General features: G+C 36.1%; 1 protein-coding gene and 1 pseudogene across 1 annotated transcript; both read left to right on the forward strand.

The window, feature by feature from the left end:
• The first annotated feature begins 8937 nt into the window (after positions 1-8937).
• LOC143606498 (uncharacterized) lies at positions 8938-10006 on the forward strand. The gene is made up of 2 exons (XM_077082254.1): positions 8938-9325; positions 9403-10006. The coding sequence occupies exons 1-2, from the start codon at positions 9161-9163 to the stop codon at positions 9868-9870; spliced, it is 633 nt and encodes a 210-aa protein (XP_076938369.1). The 5' UTR covers positions 8938-9160; the 3' UTR covers positions 9871-10006.
• A 13260-nt stretch (positions 10007-23266) lies between these two features.
• On the forward strand, positions 23267-23989 carry LOC143606499 (ethylene-response factor C3 pseudogene; annotated as a pseudogene).
• The last annotated feature ends 602 nt before the right edge of the window (positions 23990-24591 follow it).

Consider the following 24591-nt stretch of genomic DNA (forward strand, 5'->3'; position numbering starts at 1 on the left):
GTGGATGACGAAAAAGATGTTGAAAAGGAGAGAGAAGAATTGGAGCGTGAAGGCATGCGGTTAATAAGGTAGACAGCTGTTTCAAAGGAAAAATGCCAGAAACGATGTGGCACGTACATGAGATTGAGCAAGTAAAGTGAGACCTGTTTCAACCACGTGTCGGTGTCGACGTTCCACAACACCATTTTGTTCGCTGATGTGTGAACAGGAAAGGCGATGAAGAATGCCTAATGATTGAAAGAAGGTGGATAGAGACCGAAATTCTCCACCCCCATCAGTTTGGACCTGTTTAAGTTTGGTGTGAAATTGTCGTTCAACCATAACTAGAAACTGTTTAAAAATATTATAAACATCAGATTTATGTTTAAATGGAAAAATCCACATGAATTTTGAAAAGTGATCTTCACACAAAAGAAAATAATTGTGACCCTCACTAGATGGATACGGAGCGGGTCCCTAGACGTCACAAATAAGCAAATATAAAATATGTGTACTTTTAAAAGTAGAAGATCATCACCATCATCATCATCATCATCATCATCATCATCATCATCATCGTACTCAGTATATCCCACCAATAGCAATGCTATGGTAGGGTCTGAGGAGGGTAAGATGTAGACACCCTTACCTCTATCCCATAGGGATATAGAGACTGCTTCCGGTGAGACCCCCGGCTCGATAGTAGTTTTGCATCAAGCCTTGGACATAAGGCACATAGCACTCAATCATCGGGACACCGGCTGATTGGTGCATGTGCCCTTGTCTTTCGGCTATCAACGCCACCACATGATGCCTGATTAACCTTCCGCCACTTTTAACGTTATTTTCATGAGATTAGTAAAATAATGTCAAAATTAGTGCAATTTTACTTTTGCCCACCTGAGGGTTCACACATATATACATTATATGCGCGCACCGCAAGCAGGGCGTTTTAAAAGTAGAAGATAACAAATGTAATTTTGATGATTTTCCAATAGAACAAGGTTCACAAAAAGAAACAGAACAATTATTGTTATTCAAAGGTAAATGATAAAAAGACAACATTGACTTCAAAAGCTGAGGATGAGGATGTCCCAATCTTTGATGCCCAATGTTGGAGGAAGCACGATGAGCAGAAAAGGCAGTTTTAGAAATAGCTTGTTGTCTTGGAAGCCGAAGCGAGTAGAGCCCATCATTACTTGGACCCGTGAGGAGGGTAGTGTGTGTAGACTTGTCCTTCACAGAAAAGAAAGAATCGTGAAATTCAAAATAAACATAATTATCACGACAAAATTTTTGAACAGAAAGGAGGTTTTGTTTAATTTTGGGAACATATAGGATATTGGTAAGGTTAAAGGTACGGTTTGGGGAATTAAATGTGGATGAGCCCATATGTAAAATTGGTAGACCATTACCATTTCCAACATGGAGGTTGTCACCGCCATGATATGCATCAGAATGCTCGAAACTAGAGAGATATGGGGCAACATGATGACTAGAGCCCGTGTCAGGGAGCCAAGAAGAAGAAGCATATGACCTGGTATCTGCAAAATTAGCCGATGGCTGCTGTCTTGGGCGAACAGTGGCTGGGTCCCGATTAGGACAGTGAGTGGGGAGATGCCCTATGCCACACCTTTGACAGGATCCATAGACTACGTTCTGATTTGATGCCCAACTGAATTGACTGCGATTTCCACCACTAGGACCACCCGAGCGATTAGAGTTACCACGACTGTTACCCTACCGATTGTTGAAGCGATTGTTGCCGGATCGGTTAGTGTAGAAGGCTTGGGGCTGAGATGGCAACTGAAGTTGCACACCAAGTTGGGCCGCCAGTTGTTGGACCGCCTGAACAGCCACATCTAATGGCGGTGTAGGGCTGCCTCCGGTGGGTTTAGCGGAAGATGGAGCCATGGCTGAGAATGCTTGAGTAGGTGGAACAATTGGGGCAGAACGTTTAAGCATATAGTCATGATCAGCAATCACGGCATGAAGTTCGTTGTAAGCAAACTGACGAGTAAGGGCCGTGGTCTTAACACCATGGTATTCGTCACGTAGGCCAGAAATAACCATCATAACAAGGTCTTTTTCTTTAAAGGGTTCGCCAATATTAGCTAGGGCAAAGGCATATTCTTGTGCACGTTGGAGGTATGCTGTAGGGGTTTCATCAACCTTCATCTCAATCCTTAAAAGTTGTGTTTTTAAGGTATATTCTCGGGAGGAAGTGTGAGGTGCAAAGGCCCGCTCTAGGGCAAGCCAAAGGTCACGGGCAGTAAGAGTGCCTCTAGCATGATGTAAAGCGCCCTCAGAGATAGTGGAGATAAGGAGCATCCGAACGTGTGCATCGTTGGAAAGCCAGATTGGGTACTGTGGATTAGGTTGGGATTCGGGTGGTGGTGCAGGTGCATTATTTGCAGGAACAATTATGGTTGTTGGAGGGCAGGGTATGGTTCTGTCAAAATAACCAAAAAGATTATTGGTGACTAAGAACAGGTGAATAACCAATAACCAGGAACTGTAGTTATCGGAGTTGAGGGTAAATCCAAACTTATGGGAGTTGTGGACTACTTTTTCTTTTTGATCAAAAGCATTGAGGGTGGCCATAGGTAATTGGTTTTAGAAAAAGAAAGAAAGAGGAAGATTGGAGGGGTGGTACAACGGAGGAAGACAGCAGCAAGGCTGCTGTTGTGTGATCAGGAAAAAAAATAAAGGTAGGGCCGGCAGGTTTGTGCTGCAGAATTAGGGTTAGGAATAACTGGCTGTGATACCAAGTTAATTAGAGGGAATGATAATTGTTATTGTAAATAATAATGAGATTACATGATATATATAGACTTGAATAATACAAACTAGACCTTATACAATTAGACATTATTTAAATATGGAATAATATCTTGTCTAACATGGTTATACTAGGTGCTTTTTTATTACAAGCCCTAACTTTGGGGCACAAAACTATCACATGTTAAGCTGTAGTTAGTTTTTTTTTTTTAAATCATATGACAATATTATATTTTTCTAACTTATCTTATTTTAAAAATGTTTAGCCACACTCTAATCTGAAACCAATGGCATGCGCCTGGTTACTGAAAATGGTGAAGTCATATAGGGCGGTTTCGGGCTATGGTTCATAAGTTTTTGGTCAAAACGGTTCATAAGATCTATTCTTAAAAAAGGTTATTTTGGTTCGCGTCAGGACGGGTTTGACTATTTTATTTAATAATGGGTTCTTTATATTTAATAATCGGTTGGTCCGGTATATGTTCTACCCAAACTAGACTAATGTGTGAAATAAAAAATTACTTAAAAATAAATCGAGTCAAACTGTTACATCATTTTTGTTATTTTTTTTTTATAAATTTAGACAAAAGAGTATGCACATGATTAGACTTAATTTTTATTCTTACATGATTAGAAAAACCGATATGAAGATTTGGGCTATGGAAATTGTTAAAGAGCTCAAAATTCAACGAGTAAACAAACAGGTACATGTGTTTTTCTAGACCTCACGCAAGTTTGTATTCTGTTTGCTTTTTGTGACTTTATTGAGAGAAAGCAAGGAGAGTAGTATTTTGTTTGTTATATTCATATGGTAAGTTAAATTCACTATGTTTTGTTACGTTTCTTGTAAATGCCTATATTTGATTTGGCCAGATAGTTTGCTTGCCTCGTAAAATGCTTATTTTTTTAGTTTGCTATAAAGTATACATACTTGATTCGGCCCATTTGGACAGTTTTCTTGACTTGTAAAACACTTTTTTTTAAGTATACATATTTGTTGTGGCCCATTTGACAAGCTTACTAGACTCATAACACACTTTTGTTTCCTGATGTGCCACTTGATTATGTTGAATTTTACATATTTCCATGCTAGACCATGTTTATTCCTTTTTAAAACTACCTTTGGATGTTACTTTGGTATCACGTTACCTTAAACAGTAACTTTTAATTTCAAATTTCAGATAGTCATAGTTCTCAGTTTTAGAGTGTTAAATGATTGTCAATGTTGCAGGTTGCATCTGTTTTGACTTTGTGGGTTCAAATGCAGTCTACATAATGTGGAATTAAGCCTTGAATTAACGGTTCGGAAATATCGAATGGATTTTCTGTCACTGCCCCCGGATTATGCAAGATCTCAATACCGTTGAATCTATACAATTATAGGTGTAATGGTTTTAGTGTTTAAACCATTTCCCCTCCACATTTATTGGTGAATGATATGTAAATGAAAGTAACACAACATTTGTTTTGTGTTACACTGATGTTGTCAAGACATGTTAGTAGTAGATTGTTGGATCGTTTATTGTAATAATATAACCACTCGAAAAGCGGGCTGTGCACTTGTAAATTGTAACGAATTTAATCTTACACAGTCTAGATTTCATTAAACCGATCAAATCCTCATTGTGTCCCCGCTGCAACGCGCGGGAACCCCTACTAGTTTAAACCAATATGTATTGGACATGTTTCTTCAATCTACACAAGTATTGATCCACATGCTACAACACTCTATCCCATCTAATTCATGCTTGTATGATAAATTTTAGGTTTTGCTGAATATTATAATTCATTATTGAATATGGTTGTATATTACGGTTTTATAACGACTTAGAATATGGTTTTGTTTTATTGTTAAAGGTGGATAAATATTTTAATTTGATAAACCCGAAACCCGACCCGAATTAACCCGACCCATTTAACCCAAAACCCGAACAAACTGAACTTATTTGGGTCGGTTTTTGGGTCAATTTGTTTTGAGCTCAAACCCGAACAACCCGACCCGAACAAACCAAAACCCGAATAAATAACCCCTAGTCGGAGCGGTGAACCGATTTGAAAAGGCTGATTTTTTAAGAACCAAGCGAATCATGTAGAATTGAACCGGTCATGTGATTGAATCCCTGTCGAACAGGTCCGGTCTCAAAAACACTGATCAAAACCCATGTGAAACTCAACTGGAAGCGATGACTTTGGCCGTTGCAGTATCGTGGCAACTTGACACATACAGACATAATACACATACATAGACGTACATAACAATAATATTATTATATAGTTAATAAAAGTTAATTAATAATGATACAAATAATTATGCTAATGATAATAATAATAACTATTATAAAATAATTCATCTGAATTCGTACCGAATGCGTAGCGATTGTTGCTACACATTTTCAACAAACGGTAATAGTCATAATTATACACATTCTTATACTCATACTTATCCTAATACACATACATATAATATACTCTTACACATACCTTGATACCTATACACATATACATATACATATACATATACATATACATATATATATACATATACATATACATACATAATTGTGTGTTTAAAACTATTGAAAGAGCTTTAGACACAAATAAAATGTATGTTTATGAAGAACATACGACATTATGGTATAAATACTTAGAGAGTTTTTTTTCTTCTAAAATTTATCAATAATCACTGATCAACTAGATGCTCGGGAAAATCACCAAAATAGCCAAATTAACCAGAAAAATGTTATATATTAAAACAGTCTTGACTTTTTTAAATTTCCAAAACAGTCTTGACGCGAACTCTTCATCTCCTATGCCAACCCAGGTACCTCATGCGCTATATCGCACGAAAAATAACCTCGTACACCAACATAGGTTGGCGGCGAGAATCTCTTGCACCGTTTTTCTCTTCCTCTGCAAAAAAGATTAAGTGGTAATCTAATAAATTTCATGGTTATTTTTAAATATCTTTTTAATTAACATGGGTAAAACATAAATCCAAATAGTGTAGATTCAATCACAAACATGAATTTAGACATCAAATTAATCATACATGCGGGAAACGTGATCTTCTACAATGATGGTGAAGTCATATTGATTCCCGTTATGACGCCTCAATCTTGACAAATAATCATTTGGAAGAATGATGCCGTTCTTTGGTGTTCATGGTATAGTAAAGATCGATCTCTCAATCATTAGTTATGCGGAATAAAGATATCTAATAATGATTAATTCTTCCAATATTAATAGGCGTATCAGGGTAACTATATTTGTCCGTTCAACTTATTTACAATTACTTTTATCATATAATTGTCAGGACTAATTATCTCATATTAGTAAAGCTTAATCAAATGATTCTTTAGAGCCACTCAACTTTAATAAGGGGTTTATGAGCGAACTGAATATGAGAGAACGAAATGTTACTAATATTAACTCTATGCCATGAGATATATTTTGTTTTTAACCTCCCTCCATGTAGGGACTTTTGACACCAAAATGAAAATAGAATGGTGAATGGATCATCATATTAATCATTTTTAAAGTAAAATTTAAATTTATATACTAAATTTCCTGACCTTTGCCAATAAAAGAAGGTGTATACTATAATACTATAACTTAATTATCATTTGTTTATTATGCAACCAGGTGGTGAGCTAGAACAAAGGAAGGGACATGTTTTGTCCTTTACCGTCGGCGGATTCCCGCGCGCGACATGATCTAGTGTAAAATAATAATTTATTTTTTCAACTTTTGTCGTCAACAATATTCTTTTTTGTGATATATATCGTTCATTCGTTCTAAGCTTCTCGTGTATATTATTTTTTTGTTGAAGAACCCTTGACAACGTACGTAAGTTCAAAATTATTCTACACATATATATACATGTTTACGTTGTTTTTGTGTTATATAACTACACATACGTGTGGGTGTCATGAAGAACTTATGGTGAATGCCACTAAGAGTATGTTTGGATACTAGCTTGGAAGATGCTTCATCATATTCTTTGCTATTACTTATCTAATTATTTATACGGGGGTTATTAACATAGGTAAATATTATATTCTTTTATAGCATATAATTAAAATACGCCAGATAATTAATATACGCCAGTTATATCAACAATAATAATCGCTAGTAAAGTAAGTAAATAATGCAAAGTTCTAATAACTACGAGATTTTCATGTCTAATGTGATAGTTATTTAATAGTAACAATAGTTGTAATATAACGCCCTTCACATCATAAATAGTGTTTGTTTTACCCATATAAAGCTAATATTTTTTTTTTGTCAGTATAGAGAATTATGAAATAGTCATTTATCCTAATATTATTCTCACCTAAGCATACTTAACTATGAAGTTCTCTCCTTATTCACAGTCATTACAAGGCGCTAGTGATATTTTAGGTCCAATATGGATTGAAATCCCGCTATGGACCAATGCATTTCTCTTTTTCCACAAGCACCAAACCGCTATCAAACAAATCGCTTGGAACAATTTTGCTTTCTCATTTGAAAGCAAACAAAATTTATGCAACTCCATCAAATCGCGAATACTTAAAGATAATAAGGCAGGCAACTTATCCCATTGTGAAATTAAACTTCACGTAGTTTGGGCAAGGCCACACAAGACAAACACGTGTTCGACCGATGCCTCAATTTCCGATCCACATATCGGACAAAAACTAAACTTACCAAGATGTTTCTTTACGCTAAAGCATCATAAGAAAAATAATATCTATATGACAAGATTAATGTGTTAACCTAAAAGTTTAATAGCTGTGACAGCTTGAAAAGTTTATTTTTTTGGTTTTCTCATTCAATTGTTATGGCAGTTTGTCAGTATTGTAATAGGTCGAATTAATACCGATCAGTCGCATCATGCGGAGGAGTCCCACTAGCTTTATGCTATTAGCCATAAAATTATTGAATTTCATTATTTCAATTCAAATTTGATATTTCACGTTGTCGTCTTCATAATCGTGTTATTTAAATTTCCTATCTTAATTTTGTTTCATTGTAGTTAGATTTAAATGAATCAACAAATTAAAAAAATAGTCCATTATTTATATTATTTTATATCATTCTTCTTTAAGACTTTTAAGGACCAATCACATAATCTATATGTAGTATTGTTTAAGGTAGCCTATAGTCTGTCAATTCGTTACAGTACAACAAAACGATATATAAGTAGGAAATGCGAAACCACACCTGTTGTTGGACTCGTCATACAACCGGACTTAAAAATCATAGAACCTTACATTAGGCCTGGCAATTTATACACAAGGCACAAATACACGACACGTACCTACACGACTTTAACAGGTAACAGGTAAGACATTAACAGGTTTCGTTACTAAACAGGTAGACACGAAATTACCTGTTAATTTTCGTGTCTAAACATGTATAATACATGTTTACCTGTTAGGTACCTGTTAATACCTGGTTATTTATAAAATTAAATAAATATATATAAAATATATATAGTTATAACTTATATCATATCCCATTATCCATTTCTAATTCATTCTTAGTTTCTTACAGCCGTCTGTCTTTCAAGTCTCAACATCCATCCTCCCTCTGATGCCGGCCATCACCCGAAATCCATCGCCGGCCTTCCCTCTCACGCTAGCCATCACCCGTCGTGGCCATACTCTGTCTCCGGCCTCCACCCGTCGACTTTGATATTTTATTTTAAGACTTTTATGAACTTTCGTCGACTTTTGTTTCGCTAAAAGGTTGTCAAATATGTGTTTCTAAACAGCTATTACCGTGTACTATCGTGTATTATCGTGTATACCAGGTATTAACAGGTTCGTGTTCGTGTTTGGGTTACAGGTACAGGATAAGTTTTCGTGTCGTGTACAGGTATACCCATTTCGTGTTCGTGTCTTATCGTGTACGGGTATACACGATATGCCAGCCCTACCTTACATAATTGATCAATTACAGGATGAGCTTCAACAATCAGGAAGTAATGAGGAAGTGCGTGGAAACTATGATGTGCTTACACAGGCCCTAGGCCCTCGGTACTGAGGAAGTACGTGGGCATGTACGTGGGATGGGTAAATTTGTTACTCCATGCCAATATTTTTTCTTACTCAAGAGTGTTAAGTACTATATGGAAACGGAGAAAAAGATGTCGGATCAACGGTTCAGTAAACTTGAAGATGAGGTAGAGAAATTAAAAAGGGGCATGAATCATGCTTCCGAAGCTGAAAGTTGCCAAATTTGGGGAGATGAATACTTTGAAGACGAACCACTCGAAGAATCATGTGTAAGTCTTTCTAATTTGTAAGTAATAACCATTGCAGTTCTTGATTACTAACGTCCTATATATATGTAGGATAAATCGTGCTATCTTGCGGTTGAGGTTGTTACAAATATAGTCGCCACGGGAACTATAATGAGGGAAACAAGTGAGAATATTACTGTTATGATGGAGTGCAGTATAAAAGGAGATTCTTTACTACCGATACCGCTAGATGAGGAGTTCATTTATAAAGTCAAAGATGGAGTGGGACACATACTAAGTTGGCCAACACATCTTGTCATTCGATCCTCGGACTTGGTAATATTATTTACATATAGATTTAATGCATATGTACATGAGGTCTAATTTAAATTACTTATTTATATTTTTTGTAGGAAAAAACGGTGAAGAAACCATTTGCAAAGCCATTACCAAAAATAGGAAGTAAGAACGCCAATAAACGGCTACGAGAACCTGATGAGGAAAAAGAAAAAAATAATGGAAAAGAAAAGGAGACAGGTAAAGGAATGAAAATTGATAAAGAAAAAACCGAAAAACCACATGAGGAAGACAAAAACCCGAAAGGTAAAGGAATGGAGACAAGAAAAGATAAAAAGGCGTTTCAAAAAAGAAAGACGAGAGCACAACAGACGACAAGGGTGAGAATCGAAGAAAGTGTTGTCTTGACGATGGCTGCACTAGTGGTTGACGCACAGCTTGCAAATGTTGACTCCATAAAAGTTCAGAGTGAGGATGAGTGTTTTGGGTACGAGAGTTACACGTACCTAGGTATAGAAGATTTTGAAGCGGTTTTTACATTGGGTTGGATGAGTGGTTCTATTGTTACTTCATATATGATGTAATTGAATAGCTTTATTATAAAGAATCGTTTGTGAAACAAATTTTATTTAATTAATTTTGTAGTTGTACGTTTACAGGTACTTGTATGAGCAAATCAAGAATGGACCGATTCCAGATCGTGGAATATGTTTTGTGACAGCGACTGCAACCATGAAAGATGATTGTAAATCAAGATCCAAACAAAAAGAAACAACAATGACATCATCATAGTACCCTGTAATCCCGGGTTTGAATTTTCATTTAAATTCTTGTTCGTGGATAAAATAGAACTAAGTTGTTTAACTTTATTTGGTTTTTGAATTTTGTAGAAACCATTGGGTGTTGGCCGTGTTAGACTTTAAAACTACTACTTGTTATTATCTGGATTCATTAAGGCTTATCGATGTCAATCCGTAGCTAAGGCAAATTATCGATGCGTAAGTTATACAAATTATTGAAACATTATATATTATATTCATTGATATATTTCAAAATTTATATTGTAGCGCAATGATAGTGTACACTGTAAAAACGGGAGCCAACATGCGTATCAAAGTCAACTGGGTCAACAACAAGGTGAGTACTTAATTTCTTTAAATGGAAATTGAACTGCACGCGTTATTATCATATCTTATATGAACTGCAAGCATACTAATCTGCACGCGCGCGCAGATTTGAACTGACTGCGCACGTGCTGATCTGATCCGGGCTCGTGCGATGTTCTGATCTGCACGCTGGCTGTTCTGATCTGAGCGTTATTATGATATACGGGCTGTTCTAATCTGTAACTTTGAATATGTTATTCTGTAGTGTCCAACTCAACCGGGAAGTATATAGTGTGGATATTATATCTTAAACTTCATGAAGGAGATAGTTCGTGACGGACTTGACATACTCGTCAATAACAATGTAAGTGTAATTTACTCTTTTATTGGTTTGTTTTGATCGAATATGTTTTGACCCGACCAAGTTTGTAACGTCTTTTTTTTTCTTCTTAGGTTGGTGGAGGAAAAGAGGTATACACGGATGCGGATCTCGACGCGGTTCGTGAAGAATGGGCAAGCTATGCGGTTCAGTTTGTTTTTCAAGAATGATTTCTTGTATTGACTAAAAAAATATTTTTTGTAACATTTTGATGTAGGATGCTTAATTAAGAAATGAAACGAAAGGTTTATTTTGTATAATTGTGTCATTAATTTAAATATTAGCATAATAATAATAATAATAAATAATAATAAATATTTTTTTTAAAAAAATAATACCATGACTCGCAAATTTGCGTGTCATAAAGTACAGTCATAAAAACATGTCATAAATGAGAGTCATAATGTGTAAGTCATAAACGTGAGTCATGAAATGTGAGTCATAAAGGCTGTTGGGTTTTAACAAGATTATCAAAGTGATAAAATCCCTATTTTACCAAAAACGCAGCGGATATAAAAGTTTTAAATCTTGTTAATATGATATGTATAAAACCAATTTTAAACATGCAAAACCCAAACCCGGATCCAAATACGAATTACACACTATCAAATACATGCATGTCACTATAAGTCCATGCATGTTACTACTACCTTTCAACAAGACAAAACCGGGTGAAAGAGATGATGATGGAAAGGTAAGAACTTGAATATGGAAGCTCCTCAAGCTAGCATACCCCAAGCTTCAACAACACACCACTTCTAGCTAGGATTTGCACTTGAAATTTTCTTCTTCTTTTCTTATGTTGGATGAAAATACCCAAGAGAGGAAGAGAGAAAAGTTTACTTGGAAATTATGTGTGTTATGAAAGAATGAAAGAGAAAGACTTGGTTTTATTTAAAGGCATCTTTCTCTCCACCAATAATAACCATTGCATGTCTCCACTCAAACATATACTAATATTACATTTGAAAGAGTTATTATCTTTTTCTTTTATAAAACTTTAAACATATATATATATATCCATACATATATACTTTTATAAGTTTATAACTTATAACTTATAAAACCTATTATATGTTAAGTGACATGCTTGGTTATTATTATTCACATATTGTTATTTAACCAACTTAAATAACACTATGTAATGTTCTTTCATAAAACATAAATCATCCATATGATTTGTTTATTACACAAGTACATTTTATTTAGAAACCCCTTTCCAAATAACTCAAGTGTTAATATTCATTTGTTATGATCACATCATATATGAACGAATATTATCGGTGTTTGTCTAGCTTGTTATTGGGTATGACCCAACTTGGATCATAACGTACTAGCCACATCAATTTAATATGTCTCTTGGGTAGACCGAGTCCAACAATCTCCCACTTGCACAAGATACATAGAAGATTGATGCAAGTAGCAAATACCGCCTAACTACGGTTTACTACCCCTAATACGTATGACGAAGTGCCATTCAATAACATCATCCCTTTCAAGTCCCATACTTGAAAATGATTTAGGTGAAACTGTCATTTATCCTTTTGCCACAAATGTCATGTTAAATCCAAAGACACATAGTGATCATTCTCTGTTGATTTAACTTGTCAGGCCTTAGACATTTAACTCTCAACGAATAAGAGGGACAAATCCCATATTGACTATATACGTCTCTCACTATCACCTTGTACTATACTTGAGCTTAGCCTTATGTACTGACATATTTCAGAGCAGCGAAGAACTAAGTCAAAGCATAATAGTCGATGAATATCAAGACCCAATATGTATCTCAGGTCGGAGGATACTATGAAGTTCGCCTTTACTCAAATTTACTTATGATCACAAATCCCAAGGATTCCATGCAGTAAAATTGAGAGCGGGTCAGTCCAATATTTATTCCATAAATATCTATGAACCTTGGCAGCAACCCTTTGCTATATTCATACCTCATGAATATCTACCAATCCAAGTTCATAATAGTCTTACTTTCACATTTGTTCCCACAAATATGAACGACTACAGACGTTTAGAATAATTCAAATTATTCACGGATTTAAACATACTAAAATGGAACATAACTCAAGAACATGACCATAACCAAAACCATATGATTGAGTTAAAATAAAATTGTTCCAATATCCAAATACAAATTTTGATCAAATACAATCACTAGAATATCGAAGTCCTAAGGCGCAAGTATGACTCTCATGCTTCGGCCTTTCAAGGAGTTTCGTGAGTGGGTCCGCAATGTTTTGATCAGTGTGAACTTTGCGAATACATATCTTTCCCTTTTCAACTTCATCCCTTATGTAGTTGAATCTCCGCTCAATGTGCCTAGTCTTTTGATGTGCGCGGGGTTCCTTGATTTGAGCAATCGCACCCTCGTTGTCACAAAAGATCTCTAGAGGGTCCTGAATGGTACGAACCACTCCTAGATCGGCAATGAACTTTCTAATCCATGCAGCTTCTTGAGCTGCCAGGGAGGCGGCGATGTATTCAGATTCAGTGGTGGATAAAGCTACCACGTCTTGTTTTGCACTCTTCCATGAGACAGCACCACCATTGAGAACGAAAACGTATCCCGATTGTGATCGAAAATCATCTCGATCAGTTTGGAAACTCGCATCAGTGTAACCCTTTACAACGAGTTCCTCCTCACCAGAGCCATATATTAGAAACATATCCTTAGTCCTTCTAAGGTATTTCAATATGCTCTTAACAGCCATCCAATGGCTAGTTCCCGGATTTTGTTGGTATCGACTTGTCATGCTCAAGGCGCATGACACATCCGGTCTAGTGCAAATCATGGCATACATGATGGATCCTATAGCAGATGCATATGGGATACCACTCATTTTGTCTTGCTCATCCTTTGAGCTTGGACATTGAGAAGCACTCAACATCGTTCCTCTTTGAATAGGTACCAAACCTTTCTTAGAGTTTTCCATCTTGAACCTTTTCAAGATTTTGTCAATGTATGCACTTTGATTCAAACCTATCAACCGCCTTGATCTATCCCTATAGATTCTTATTCCCAGAATATAGGCGGCTTCACTAAGATCCTTTATGGAAAAACAGCTTCCAAGCCAGGCTTTCACACCTTCCAAGGTTGGAATGTCATTTCCAAACAGTAATATGTCATCGACATATAATACCAGAAAGGTTATGATGCTCCCACTAGCTTTCTTATACACACTAGCTTCATCAGCGTTTTTGATGAATCCAAATTTCTTAACTTCATCATCAAAACGGTGATTCCAACTTCTGGATGCTTGTTTCAATCCATAGATTGATTTCTTCAACTTGCATACTTTGTTAGGATGTTGTGGATCGACAAAACCTTCAGGCTGAACCATATAAACATCTTCATTAAGATGCCAATTTAGAAAAGCAGTTTTGACATCCATTTGCCATATCTCATAGTCATAATATGCGGCTATGGCAAACAATATCCTTATAGACTTTAGCATCGCCACGGGCGAGAAAGTTTCATCATAATCAACCCCTTGAGTTTGAGTGAAACCCTTTGCTACAAGTCTAGCTTTATAAGTATCCAAGTTTCCATGCATATCAGTTTTCTTCTTGAAAACCCACTTACTTCCAACCAGCTTGGAATTTAGAGGTGGAGCAACCAAGTCCCATACTTGATTGTCATGCATGGATTGCATCTCAACATTCATGGCTTCTAGCCATTTGTCACAATCAGATTGCGACATTGCATCTCGGTATGTGGTGGGTTCATCCGAATCAACCACGTAGCATCCATCCATGAAAAATCCATATCTCTCAGGTGGGGTGCTAACTCTACCAGATTTGCGAATGTTTTGTGTGTTTTGATCAACCATTTGATCATCCTCAATAACCTCTTGTTGATTGCTAGTGTCAACCAAACGTGTATCGGCTTGTAGTTCTCGATCCTCTTCGAGTTCTACAGTTCTATCAGTTCCTTCCATAAGGAACCTTCTTTCCAAGAACTTAGCCTTTCGAGCTATAAACACTTTATGCTCGCTTGGATTGTAGAAATAATATCCCATCGAATCCGTGGGATATCCTACAAATATACACTTAGTGGATCGACATTCAAGTTTGTCAGGGGTGTAGATCTTAACATAAGCCTCACAACCCCATACCTTTAAATATGAAAATTTTGGAGCCTTTCCATGCCATATTTCAAAAGGTGTCCTATCCACTTTCTTGGTTGGTGCCATATTTAAAATACGGGCAGCAGAGATCACAGCGAAACCCCAAAATGATAGAGGTAATGAGCATCTAGCCATCATGGATCGAACCATGTCCAATAAAGTTCGATTCCTCCTTTCGGACACACCATTATGTTGTGGTGTTCCAGGTGGAGTAAGTTGTGAGACAATCCCACAACTCCTAAGATGTTCTAGAAACGCATCATTGAGGTATTCACCTCCTCTATCGGAACGTAGTACTTAGATTGTTTTGTTGAGTTGATTTTGTACTTCATTTTGGAAGACTTTGAACATTTCAAAGGCCTCATTTTTGTGTCTTAACAAGAACACATACCCATAGCGACTATAATCGTCGGTAAAGGTAATGAAGTATCTTTCACCATTTCTTGTCATTGTCCTAAAAGGTCCACATACATCCGAATGTATGATACCTAATAAGTCTTTCGCCCTTTCATTTGTTCCATTAAAGGGTCTTTGGTCATCTTTCCCAATAAACAAGATTCACATTCATCAAATGAATCAACATTTGATTTCAAAAGACCATTCTTTCGAAGTGTATGAATACGATTCTTGTTTATGTGACCAAGACGACAATGCCAAAGAAAAGTATTACTCAAATCCATTTTGAGTCTTTTGGTGTTAGCTTGGTACAACGAGTTATCAATGTATGAGTCATCATGAATTAATTCATAAATGCCATAAAACGGCATCGCTTTAAAATAAAAGACATTATCCATGAAAACATAAATACCTTATCAACAAACTTAAAGTCATAACCAGATTGTCTTAATACAAAAACAGAGATAATATTACTAGTCAAACTAGGGGAATATAAAATGTTTTTCAAAACAATTTCCAAACCATTTGGAAGCTTTAAAACATAATCTCCTCAGGCTTGGACGTCAACCTTTGCTCCATTACCCATGAAGAGACTTATATCTCCTTTCTTCACCTCATTTCTTCTTTTGAACCCCTGCAATGAATTGCATATGTGAGTTCCACATCCGGTATCCAATACCCATGTGTTAGAAGAAATAATATTAAGATCAATGTGAATCATGAAAGTTGTACCTGAGGTTTGCCCTGCATCCCTCTTAGCTTTCAACTCCTTGAGATAGGTCGGACAGTTTCTCATCCAATGACCTATCTCACCACAACCAAAGCACGGATCCTCAGCGCTAACCTTTAGCTTCTTTGGCTTTGGCTCTGCCTTTGCCTTTCCCTTGAACCCCTTCTTGACTTGCCCCTTACCAACGGCAACCTTTGCTTTTGGTTCCGGGTGATGCCTTTTCTTTGAGCCACCCTCATTGATCGCAAGAACGGGTAAAACCTTTTTACCCATGCCGGCCTCTGCTGTCTTAAGCATTGCGTGAAGCTCACCAATGCTTTTGTCCCATCCATTCATGTTGTAGTTCATGACGAATGTCTCAAACCTTTTGGTTAAGCCATTTATGATTAAATCCGTGGCTAACTCTTTTGAGACGGGACAGTTAAGCCGTTCAAGCCGATCAATGTGGCTCTTCATCTTAAGTACATAAGATGAAACAGACTGGGTTTCTTCAATATGACATGCATGAAGCGCTCGAACCGTTTCGAATCGCTCAACCCGAGCTTGAGTAAGGAACATTTCCTTAAGTTGGGTTATCATGTCATACGCCCCATGATTCTCGAAATCCTTTTGGATCTCGGGAATCATTGTTCCCAACATGAGGCAAGAAGCTTGTACCGAATCCTCGGTGTATTTTAACCAATCCGCATAGGCATCCAAGTTATTGACATCGGGTTCATCGGGAATAGGATCGTCTAAAATATAAGACTTCTTTTCTTGCTTGAGAACAATTCTCAAGTTTCGATACCAATCCATGAAGTTGTTAAAGTTTAGACGATCCTTATCCAGAATGGATCTTAGTGATAGATTATGCACGTGTGGGATAATTGCGTTCGGTGCATTGTTTGCGGCCATCTAAAAGAATTTTAACAAAGTTCAAATTAGTATTTTCGATATTAATAAAATTTTAATCTTTAATACCCTTTAGATGTCTCCAAGACAATTATTGATTAAAATCTAGAACCCAACGTTTCATTCAAATAGTAGTTAGGTGACCTTTATCCTACTATTCGAATTAACAAGGTAGTCAACGTTTGACAATTGCAACCCTTTGCAACTTCTAGTTTTATGGGATCGGTTAAACATCATATGTTTAGTTGGTATGTTAAATCCCATCAACACCTTTGAACGCCATGTTAAGGTGATCCTATAGTCATGGTTTCAAATCAAGTCGTCCTACTTATACACACGTGTGAGTTTACTCATACAAGTGGTTAGGTGATCCTAATGCCAAAAGTACTTGTAAAATCACTTTAAGATCACAAGTTTTCTTAAAAGTGCTTAGGTGATCCTAACTCACTTTCAAGTCTACAAGTGACTTAAGTGTCGTATAAAAGGATGGTATTTAACTTGTTTTTAAAAGGGGATTTTAGTTTTCTAAATTCTAGATTGGAAAACTATTTATTGTACCTTTCATTTGCATGCATTCAAATGTATGGTACTTAGTTGAAAAACCCATTTTCAAAGTTCCAATTAATAAAACCCATTTTTATTATGAAATCATTAGTTATTAATAAAACCAATTTTTATTACCTAACGATTTCTAAGGAACCAATTTTATGCTAGTTGATTTTAAGTTGTTAAGCAAACCATATTGCAAATAATAAGTAAATCAACCATGCAAGCACAAAATATACACAACCACAAGTTCATAACCATAGCCTCCAAATATTGATCACACTTGTTGACCGAAGACAAGTGTGTCAAAAAGTCTCTCCTAAGGGACCCAAAAGAACATGCACTTGTGTCGGTGAACTCCCACTTGATTCCGCATCCATATGCTCCAAGTGTTGACTCCCGGTGTTGTGGTCTTCATCATTTTATTTGGGCTTCCATCCATGCATCTTCTTTTACAAAATATATCCTAATACATTTTTCTAGTAAAAGAAATACATCTAATCTACTTATTATTACAAGCCATATGAATGAATAAATAGATTACAAACCCAAATAAATATTACAACCAAATCGAATGAACAAACAACCAACACAATCATCCAACCAAACACAAGGCATGGCTAGGTTATGAACATCTATTACACATCCAAATATGCAATAATACAAGACCAAAATGGTTCCCCTTTTTGCCTCAAAACTTTTGGCCAAAGCTTAAGCAAACCGAAAGTTTCGGGTTTTGTCCAAACAAACTAAACAATCATCCAAATGACTTGGTTTTTCAAGATTACCACATGCATGTAAAGTATAACCTTGAAAAACCATGGGGTAACCAAAACCCCAAAAAGTTTCGGCCAAATGGTGAAACCCACCATAAACCCGAAAAATTTTGGGTCTAATAAAGCATGCATTCGTATAAGCGGCTCCTGATGCCATTGTTGGGTTTTAACAAGATTATCAAAGTGATAAAATCCCTATTTTACCAAAAACGCAGCGGATATAAAAGTTTTAAATCTTGTTAATATGATATGTATAAAACCAATTTTAAACATGCAAAACCCAAACCCGGATCCAAATACGAATTACACACTATCAAATACATGCATGTCACTATAAGTCCATGCATGTTACTACTACCTTTCAACAAGACAAAACCGGGTGAAAGAGATGATGATGGAAATGTAAGAACTTGAATATGGAAGCTCCTCAAGCTAGCATACCCCAAGCTTCAACAACACACCACTTCTAGCTAGGATTTGCACTTGAAATTTTCTTCTTCTTTTCTTATGTTGGATGAAAATACTCAAGAGAGGAAGAGAGAAAAGTTTACTTGGAAATTATGTGTGTTATGAAAGAATGAAAGAGAAAGACTTGGTTTTATTTAAAGGCATCTTTCTCTCCACCAATAATAACCATTGCATGTCTCCACTCAAACATATACTAATATTACATTTGAAAGAGTTATTATCTTTTTCTTTTATAAAACTTTAAACATATATATATATATATATCCATACATATATACTTTTATAAGTTTATAACTTATAACTTATAAAACCTATTATATGTTAAGAGACATGCTTGGTTATTATTATTCACATATTGTTATTTAACCAACTTAAATAACACTATGTAATGTTCTTTCATAAAACATAAATCATCCATATGATTTGTTTATTACACAAGTACATTTTATTTAGAAACCCCTTTCCAAATAACTCAAGTGTTAATATTCATTTGTTATGATCACATCATATATGAACGAATATTATCGGTGTTTGTCTAGCTTGTTATTGGGTATGACCCGACTTGGATCATAACGTACTAGCCACATTAATTTAATATGTCTCTTGGGTAGACCGAGTCCAACAAAGGCGAGTCATAAAATGTGAGTCATAATTTATGACTCGCGAGTGCGAGTCATAATTGATTTATGACTGGGCTATCAATGACTCGCATTTGCAAGTCATCTGTACCCATTTATGACTCGCAATGCGAGTCATTAAAAGCCTTTTTTCTAGTGGTGTGATTTTCAAAGATAATTATGTATCGCATATTGTTGTGCTGCTTATATTTAAAAGAATAAAAGAAATATATTATTTGTTAGAGGGGAGGGAGCACTTATGGGTATTACCCATGCACCGACCAATCATACACGGTTATTTCATTTATACCCTTAAGTACCCACAAACCATAAAATAACTGGAAACACATACCCACAAGTACCCTAAAACTTTTTTTGTTTAAATTTTAAAATAAAAAACAATTAAATGTAATTAAAGTTAAAATTTCATTGAATTATTAGAGGGGAAGGGACAGCCATATGGGTAGGGTGTATGGCTTTCAAACCACATGGCAACACCACCACATTCCATATGGGTAAAGTGTATGGCTTCATTTCATGGCAAAGGTTTGCCATACAAAATTGATTCATTATTGGCCATTGAATAATTAAATGTATTAATAAAGTTTTAGGGTACTTGTTGATAGGTGTTTCCTGTAAGTTTCTGTTTTATGGGTAATTAAGGGTAGAATTGAGGTGGCAGTACATGATTGACCAATGCATGGGTAATACCCATTAGTGCCCCTTCCCCTCTTACTGGTGTTTAATTTTTCAAAAACCTCAAATGGGTTTGCCATGTGATAAACCTTTGCCACAAATTATAATTTGGCAAACCACCCACATGGTTAGGGGTGAGTTTGCTATGTGATAAACAACCCATAAACCTTACCCACATTAGTGTCCATTCCCCTCTTAAAATGAAAAAAAAATGAAGAGAATAGTATTCAATTTAGCAACCAAAATACAACACTAATTAACATCTTCCTATATTAGCTGGCGAACACCGTCACATAAGTCTAAACCTTAGAAAAAAATGTTTTTACATAAAATTGGAAAACTTGCTCAATAACATTGAACCGGTTTGGCGGTTAAGTCATCCAAAAACCAAGTGTCAGCTCCAACGTACCGTACCGTTCCTGTTTTATTAGAGTTAGATAACCCACAACAAACGCGTTGTGAAGGGTGGTCCGGCTTGGGAGTGTTTTGTTAGGTGACTTTGGTCCCATCAATCTATTTTGCCTAATCATGATGTACTTGAAGGTCAAATGAGAAACCATAATAAACATATATATGAGTTTGGAGATGTGAGATACATACTCATTCAATATTATTATGATTTCGTTGCTAAGGTACCTTAAGGTTTTAAGAGGCGAAGACCTAGACCATGGCGGTTCCATGGGGCTATTGGAATTAATCGTTAAAGTTTAAGGGGTTGATTTGAAAGTTTATTAGAGTTATTATTAAGTTACGTAATAATAGTTTGAGTCTTAGTTTAATTGTTTTTGAATAAGGATGGATAAACACATGTTATGTTTATCTATAAGTTCTAGTATTTGAGTTTGTTTAGGATAAGGTAAAGGTTTTAGTATTTAAAGGGTCATTGTATCTAGTTTTTAATTAATTAAAAGTTGTGTTTCTTTGGTTTACTCATTCTACAAACAAAGCTACAAAAGTCAAAACAAGTTTTTATTTCTCACTTTCGAAGAAGGCTACTGTGTGTGCTACCAAGTTTTTATACAAGACTAGTTAATATCCATTAATTGGTATCACAGCGTTGAAGCTCTAGGACCTGCATAAAAGAGATTGAACGCAACTTCAATACTTGATCAATCAGTCCGGTCCTTTCCGCCAAGGATAAAAACGGATCAACCGGTGTAGGTTGTTTTTTTGGCAGAAGTTATCCGATCAGATCTGCGGGTAGACGGACGGAAGACGATTCATCAAAGCGGTGTGCTTTGAATCTGGTCGCGTCTAGCAAGAGAAGAAGAAAACGGTAGAAGCGGGGAGCTTGTTTTTTCTTCGATCGGTGGTCAAGAACGGGGTTGTTTTGGTGACCCGGGAAGAGGGAATCGATAAGTGATCAAGTGATATTGAAGTTGTGAAGAAGAGGAGATGCCAATGGTAAAAGATGGTAGTTCTATGACATATCAGTGCCCGGTTTTAACTCCTACGAATTACCCGGTGTGGGCTGTCAAAGTTAAGACAATTTTGGATGCGTATGGAATACTGGAGGTGGTCGAACCAAGGGTGTTAGGAGCTGCGGTGGATCAACAGAAATCAAAGCAAGCACTTGCTTTCTTGTTTCAAACCATACCCGAAGACATGGTGTTACAAATGGCGGATTACACAGATGCAAAACAAGTATGAGATGGATTGAAAACAAGATATTTAGGAGTGGATCGAGTGAGAACGGCTAGACTAGCAACATTGAGAAGGGAGCTCGAAGGATTGCGCATGAAGGAGGGTGAGTCGGTTGATAATTTTGCAACTAAACTTACCGGGTTAGCTTCGAAGGCGAGGAGTCTCGGAGATTTGATTGAAGAAAAAGAATTGGTGAGAAGGCTACTTGATTCAATGCCTAAATCTTTTATTCAAATTGTAGCCTCAATTGAACAATGTTTCGAGTTGGATTCTATGCTATTTGATGAAGCCGTCGGAAGATTGAAGGCATACGAGGAGCGTATCAAAGGATCCGATAAAGGAGAAGACATTCATGGGGGCTTGTTGTTTGCTAAGAAAGAGAATGAGAAAAGGCACGCGTGTGAATATTGTGGTTGTGGAAGTTCAAGTCGGGATGATCTAGGACGAGGCCAAGGAAAGGGTCGGGGGTCCGGTAAGGGGCGAGATGGTGAACGGTTCCGACGTGATAAGAGCCACGTTAAATGTTTCAGGTGCAATGAGTTTGGTCACTTTGCGAACGAATGTCCAGGGAAGGAGAAAAGGGATGAACAAGCAAACTTGAGTAAAGAAAATGATGGTAGTCCAGCTCTTTGGTGAAGACCGGTATGAAAATTAACGATTAAGGGGTTGATTGTTGGAATTAATCGTTAAAGTTTAAGGGGTTGATTTGAAAGTTTATTAGAGTTATTATTAAGTTACGTAATAATAGTTTGAGTCTTAGTTTGATTGTTTTTGAATAAGGATGGATAAACACATGTTATGTTTATCTATAAGTTCTAGTATTTGAGTTTATTTAGGATAAGGTAAAGGTTTTAGTATTTAAAGGGTCATTGTATCTAGTTTTTAATTAATTAAAAGTTGTGTTTCTTTGGTTTACTCATTCTACAAACAAAGCTACAAAAGTCAAAACAAGTTTTTCTTTCTCACTTTTAAAGAAGGCTACTGTGTGTGCTACCAAGTTTTTATACAAGACTAGTTAATATCCATTAGGGGCTCCACCGACCAGGCCGGTGTGGGGGCTGACTCTCTGAGGTTCAAGAGGCAGCGCCCCTAGTTGGGGTTGCACTAAACTGACTAGAAACTAGTAGTAAGTTACAAGTTGCTTCTTCATTTCGTGTACCTACAAAACACCTTAATCTGAAAGTGAAATATACACGATTAAGAACGCCATACAAGTCATACAAAATCCTGTTGGTGAATCTTTTATATATGATTAGAGTAAGTCGACGAACTATTATAAATATTTTTCATTTCTCGCCAAGAAAAAAACACATGATCATTTTCGTTATTATCCTAGAAATTAGTGGAGATAAGTTGTAGACTAGCAGATATTGAAACTTTAACTTGCTTCACCTTTCAATTTATCTGCAAAGTTATCTTAATTGGTTAATCTTAATCTATCATGAATATGTGGATCTGTAATAAAGGACAAAAAGCAATTTGATAGGAGTTTGGTTCAATTGTATTTTATAATTCTCTGACTTAAAACATGTTGTATTAAAATACTTTTAAGTCAACTGTATATTTTTAGCAAAATCCTAAAATTTTGTAAGTTCTAAATTTATTGTATAGAACTATCTATATATAGGTGCTTCCAATATTACATCCTTTCTGAACTCCATCATCAGTTGATGATGGATGTATCTCAGTCATCCCAAGAAGGGAATATCGATTGTTCCCCGAATGAAGAAGTCATAAATTCAGAAAGGAGAGAAGAAGGTGATCAGAAGAAACAATATGTTGGTGTTAGAAAGAGACCATGGGGAAAGTTTGCAGCAGAAATAAGGGATTCGACACGAAATGGGAAGAGGGTCTGGCTGGGGACATTTGATACTGCCGAAGCGGCAGCTTTGGCATATGATCAAGCATCATACTCAATGAGGGGCTCTTCATCTGTCGTAAACTTTTCAGCTGAAACCGTTAAGGACTCTCTGAATGGAATGCGGTGCAGTAATACGGATGGGGAATCTCCTGTACTCGCTATAAAGGCGATGCACAAGCTTCCGAGAATGTCTTTGTCATTGAATTCAAGTGAAGAAAACAAACAACAGAAAGACTTGCTGATTTTGGAAGATCTAGGATCTGATTTGTTGGAGGAGTTGTTAAGTTCATGGTGATTATTTTCCTGCACAAATGCAAATTCTTTGGCCTTTCGTTTGATCATTCCTATATATTTTTTCTTTCTGTACACAGCTAATATGTGTTGAAGCCTAATAAAAAAACAAAGAGAATGTGAGAACCTATTCAGCCCAAAGAGCATATGCTATAATAAAAATTTATAAACCTATACAAACCATTATATCACTCCACCAAAAATTCTATAAAAGACGCTAATTTTATTATACAACAACAAACCTATTAAAAATTATTAAATATATATAACATGTATAATTATATAAATTTAGATTTATTTTTACTGTGGTTTGTTGTTGAATAAGAGTGCGTGCTTTCTATATATATATATAAAAGGGAGGGCCCGATTTTATCGTTTGTTACTCGTAAGGTTTTAAGGGCTTCATCAATTAGACAACCCCCCCCCCCCCCCAACGGGCTGAATTTGCTACTTCTTTTATGCTTTCTCCAAATGCACACACTATGGTTCTCTAAGGGCTCGTTCGCTTCAATGACTTTTTTTAAAGGATTTGGAATTGGAATAGAAATTGGAATTGGAATAGAATGTTTGAGAATCCCTATCATGTGTTTGGTTGGTTAATGTATTGGAATTGGAATCTTCTTCATTCTTGGGGTTTTTTTTTTAAAAGAACGAGGGCAAAGGCGGAAACGTTTTAGTTTTTTTATATTTTTCGTTTTTGATTTATATTTTGAGTTATGATTTTTTTAATAATTTTTTTGAATTTATTTTGGAGGGGTTTTT

This window comes from Bidens hawaiensis, unplaced genomic scaffold (assembly GCF_021521415.1).
Source record: "Bidens hawaiensis isolate Kalapana, Puna unplaced genomic scaffold, B.hawaiensis_p1.1 tig00075014_1, whole genome shotgun sequence".
In the NCBI taxonomy this organism is placed as follows: domain Eukaryota; kingdom Viridiplantae; phylum Streptophyta; class Magnoliopsida; order Asterales; family Asteraceae; genus Bidens; species Bidens hawaiensis.

What these genes read in the sequence shown, in the direction of transcription:
- LOC143606498 (XM_077082254.1), top strand. Translation starts at nt 9,161, where the DNA reads ATGAGGGAAACAAGTGAGAATATTACTGTTATGATGGAGTGCAGTATA. An exon ending in TCATTCGATCCTCGGACTTG is followed by an intron (nt 9,326 to 9,402) that starts GTAATATTATTT and finishes TATTTTTTGTAG; the next exon opens with GAAAAAACGGTGAAGAAACC.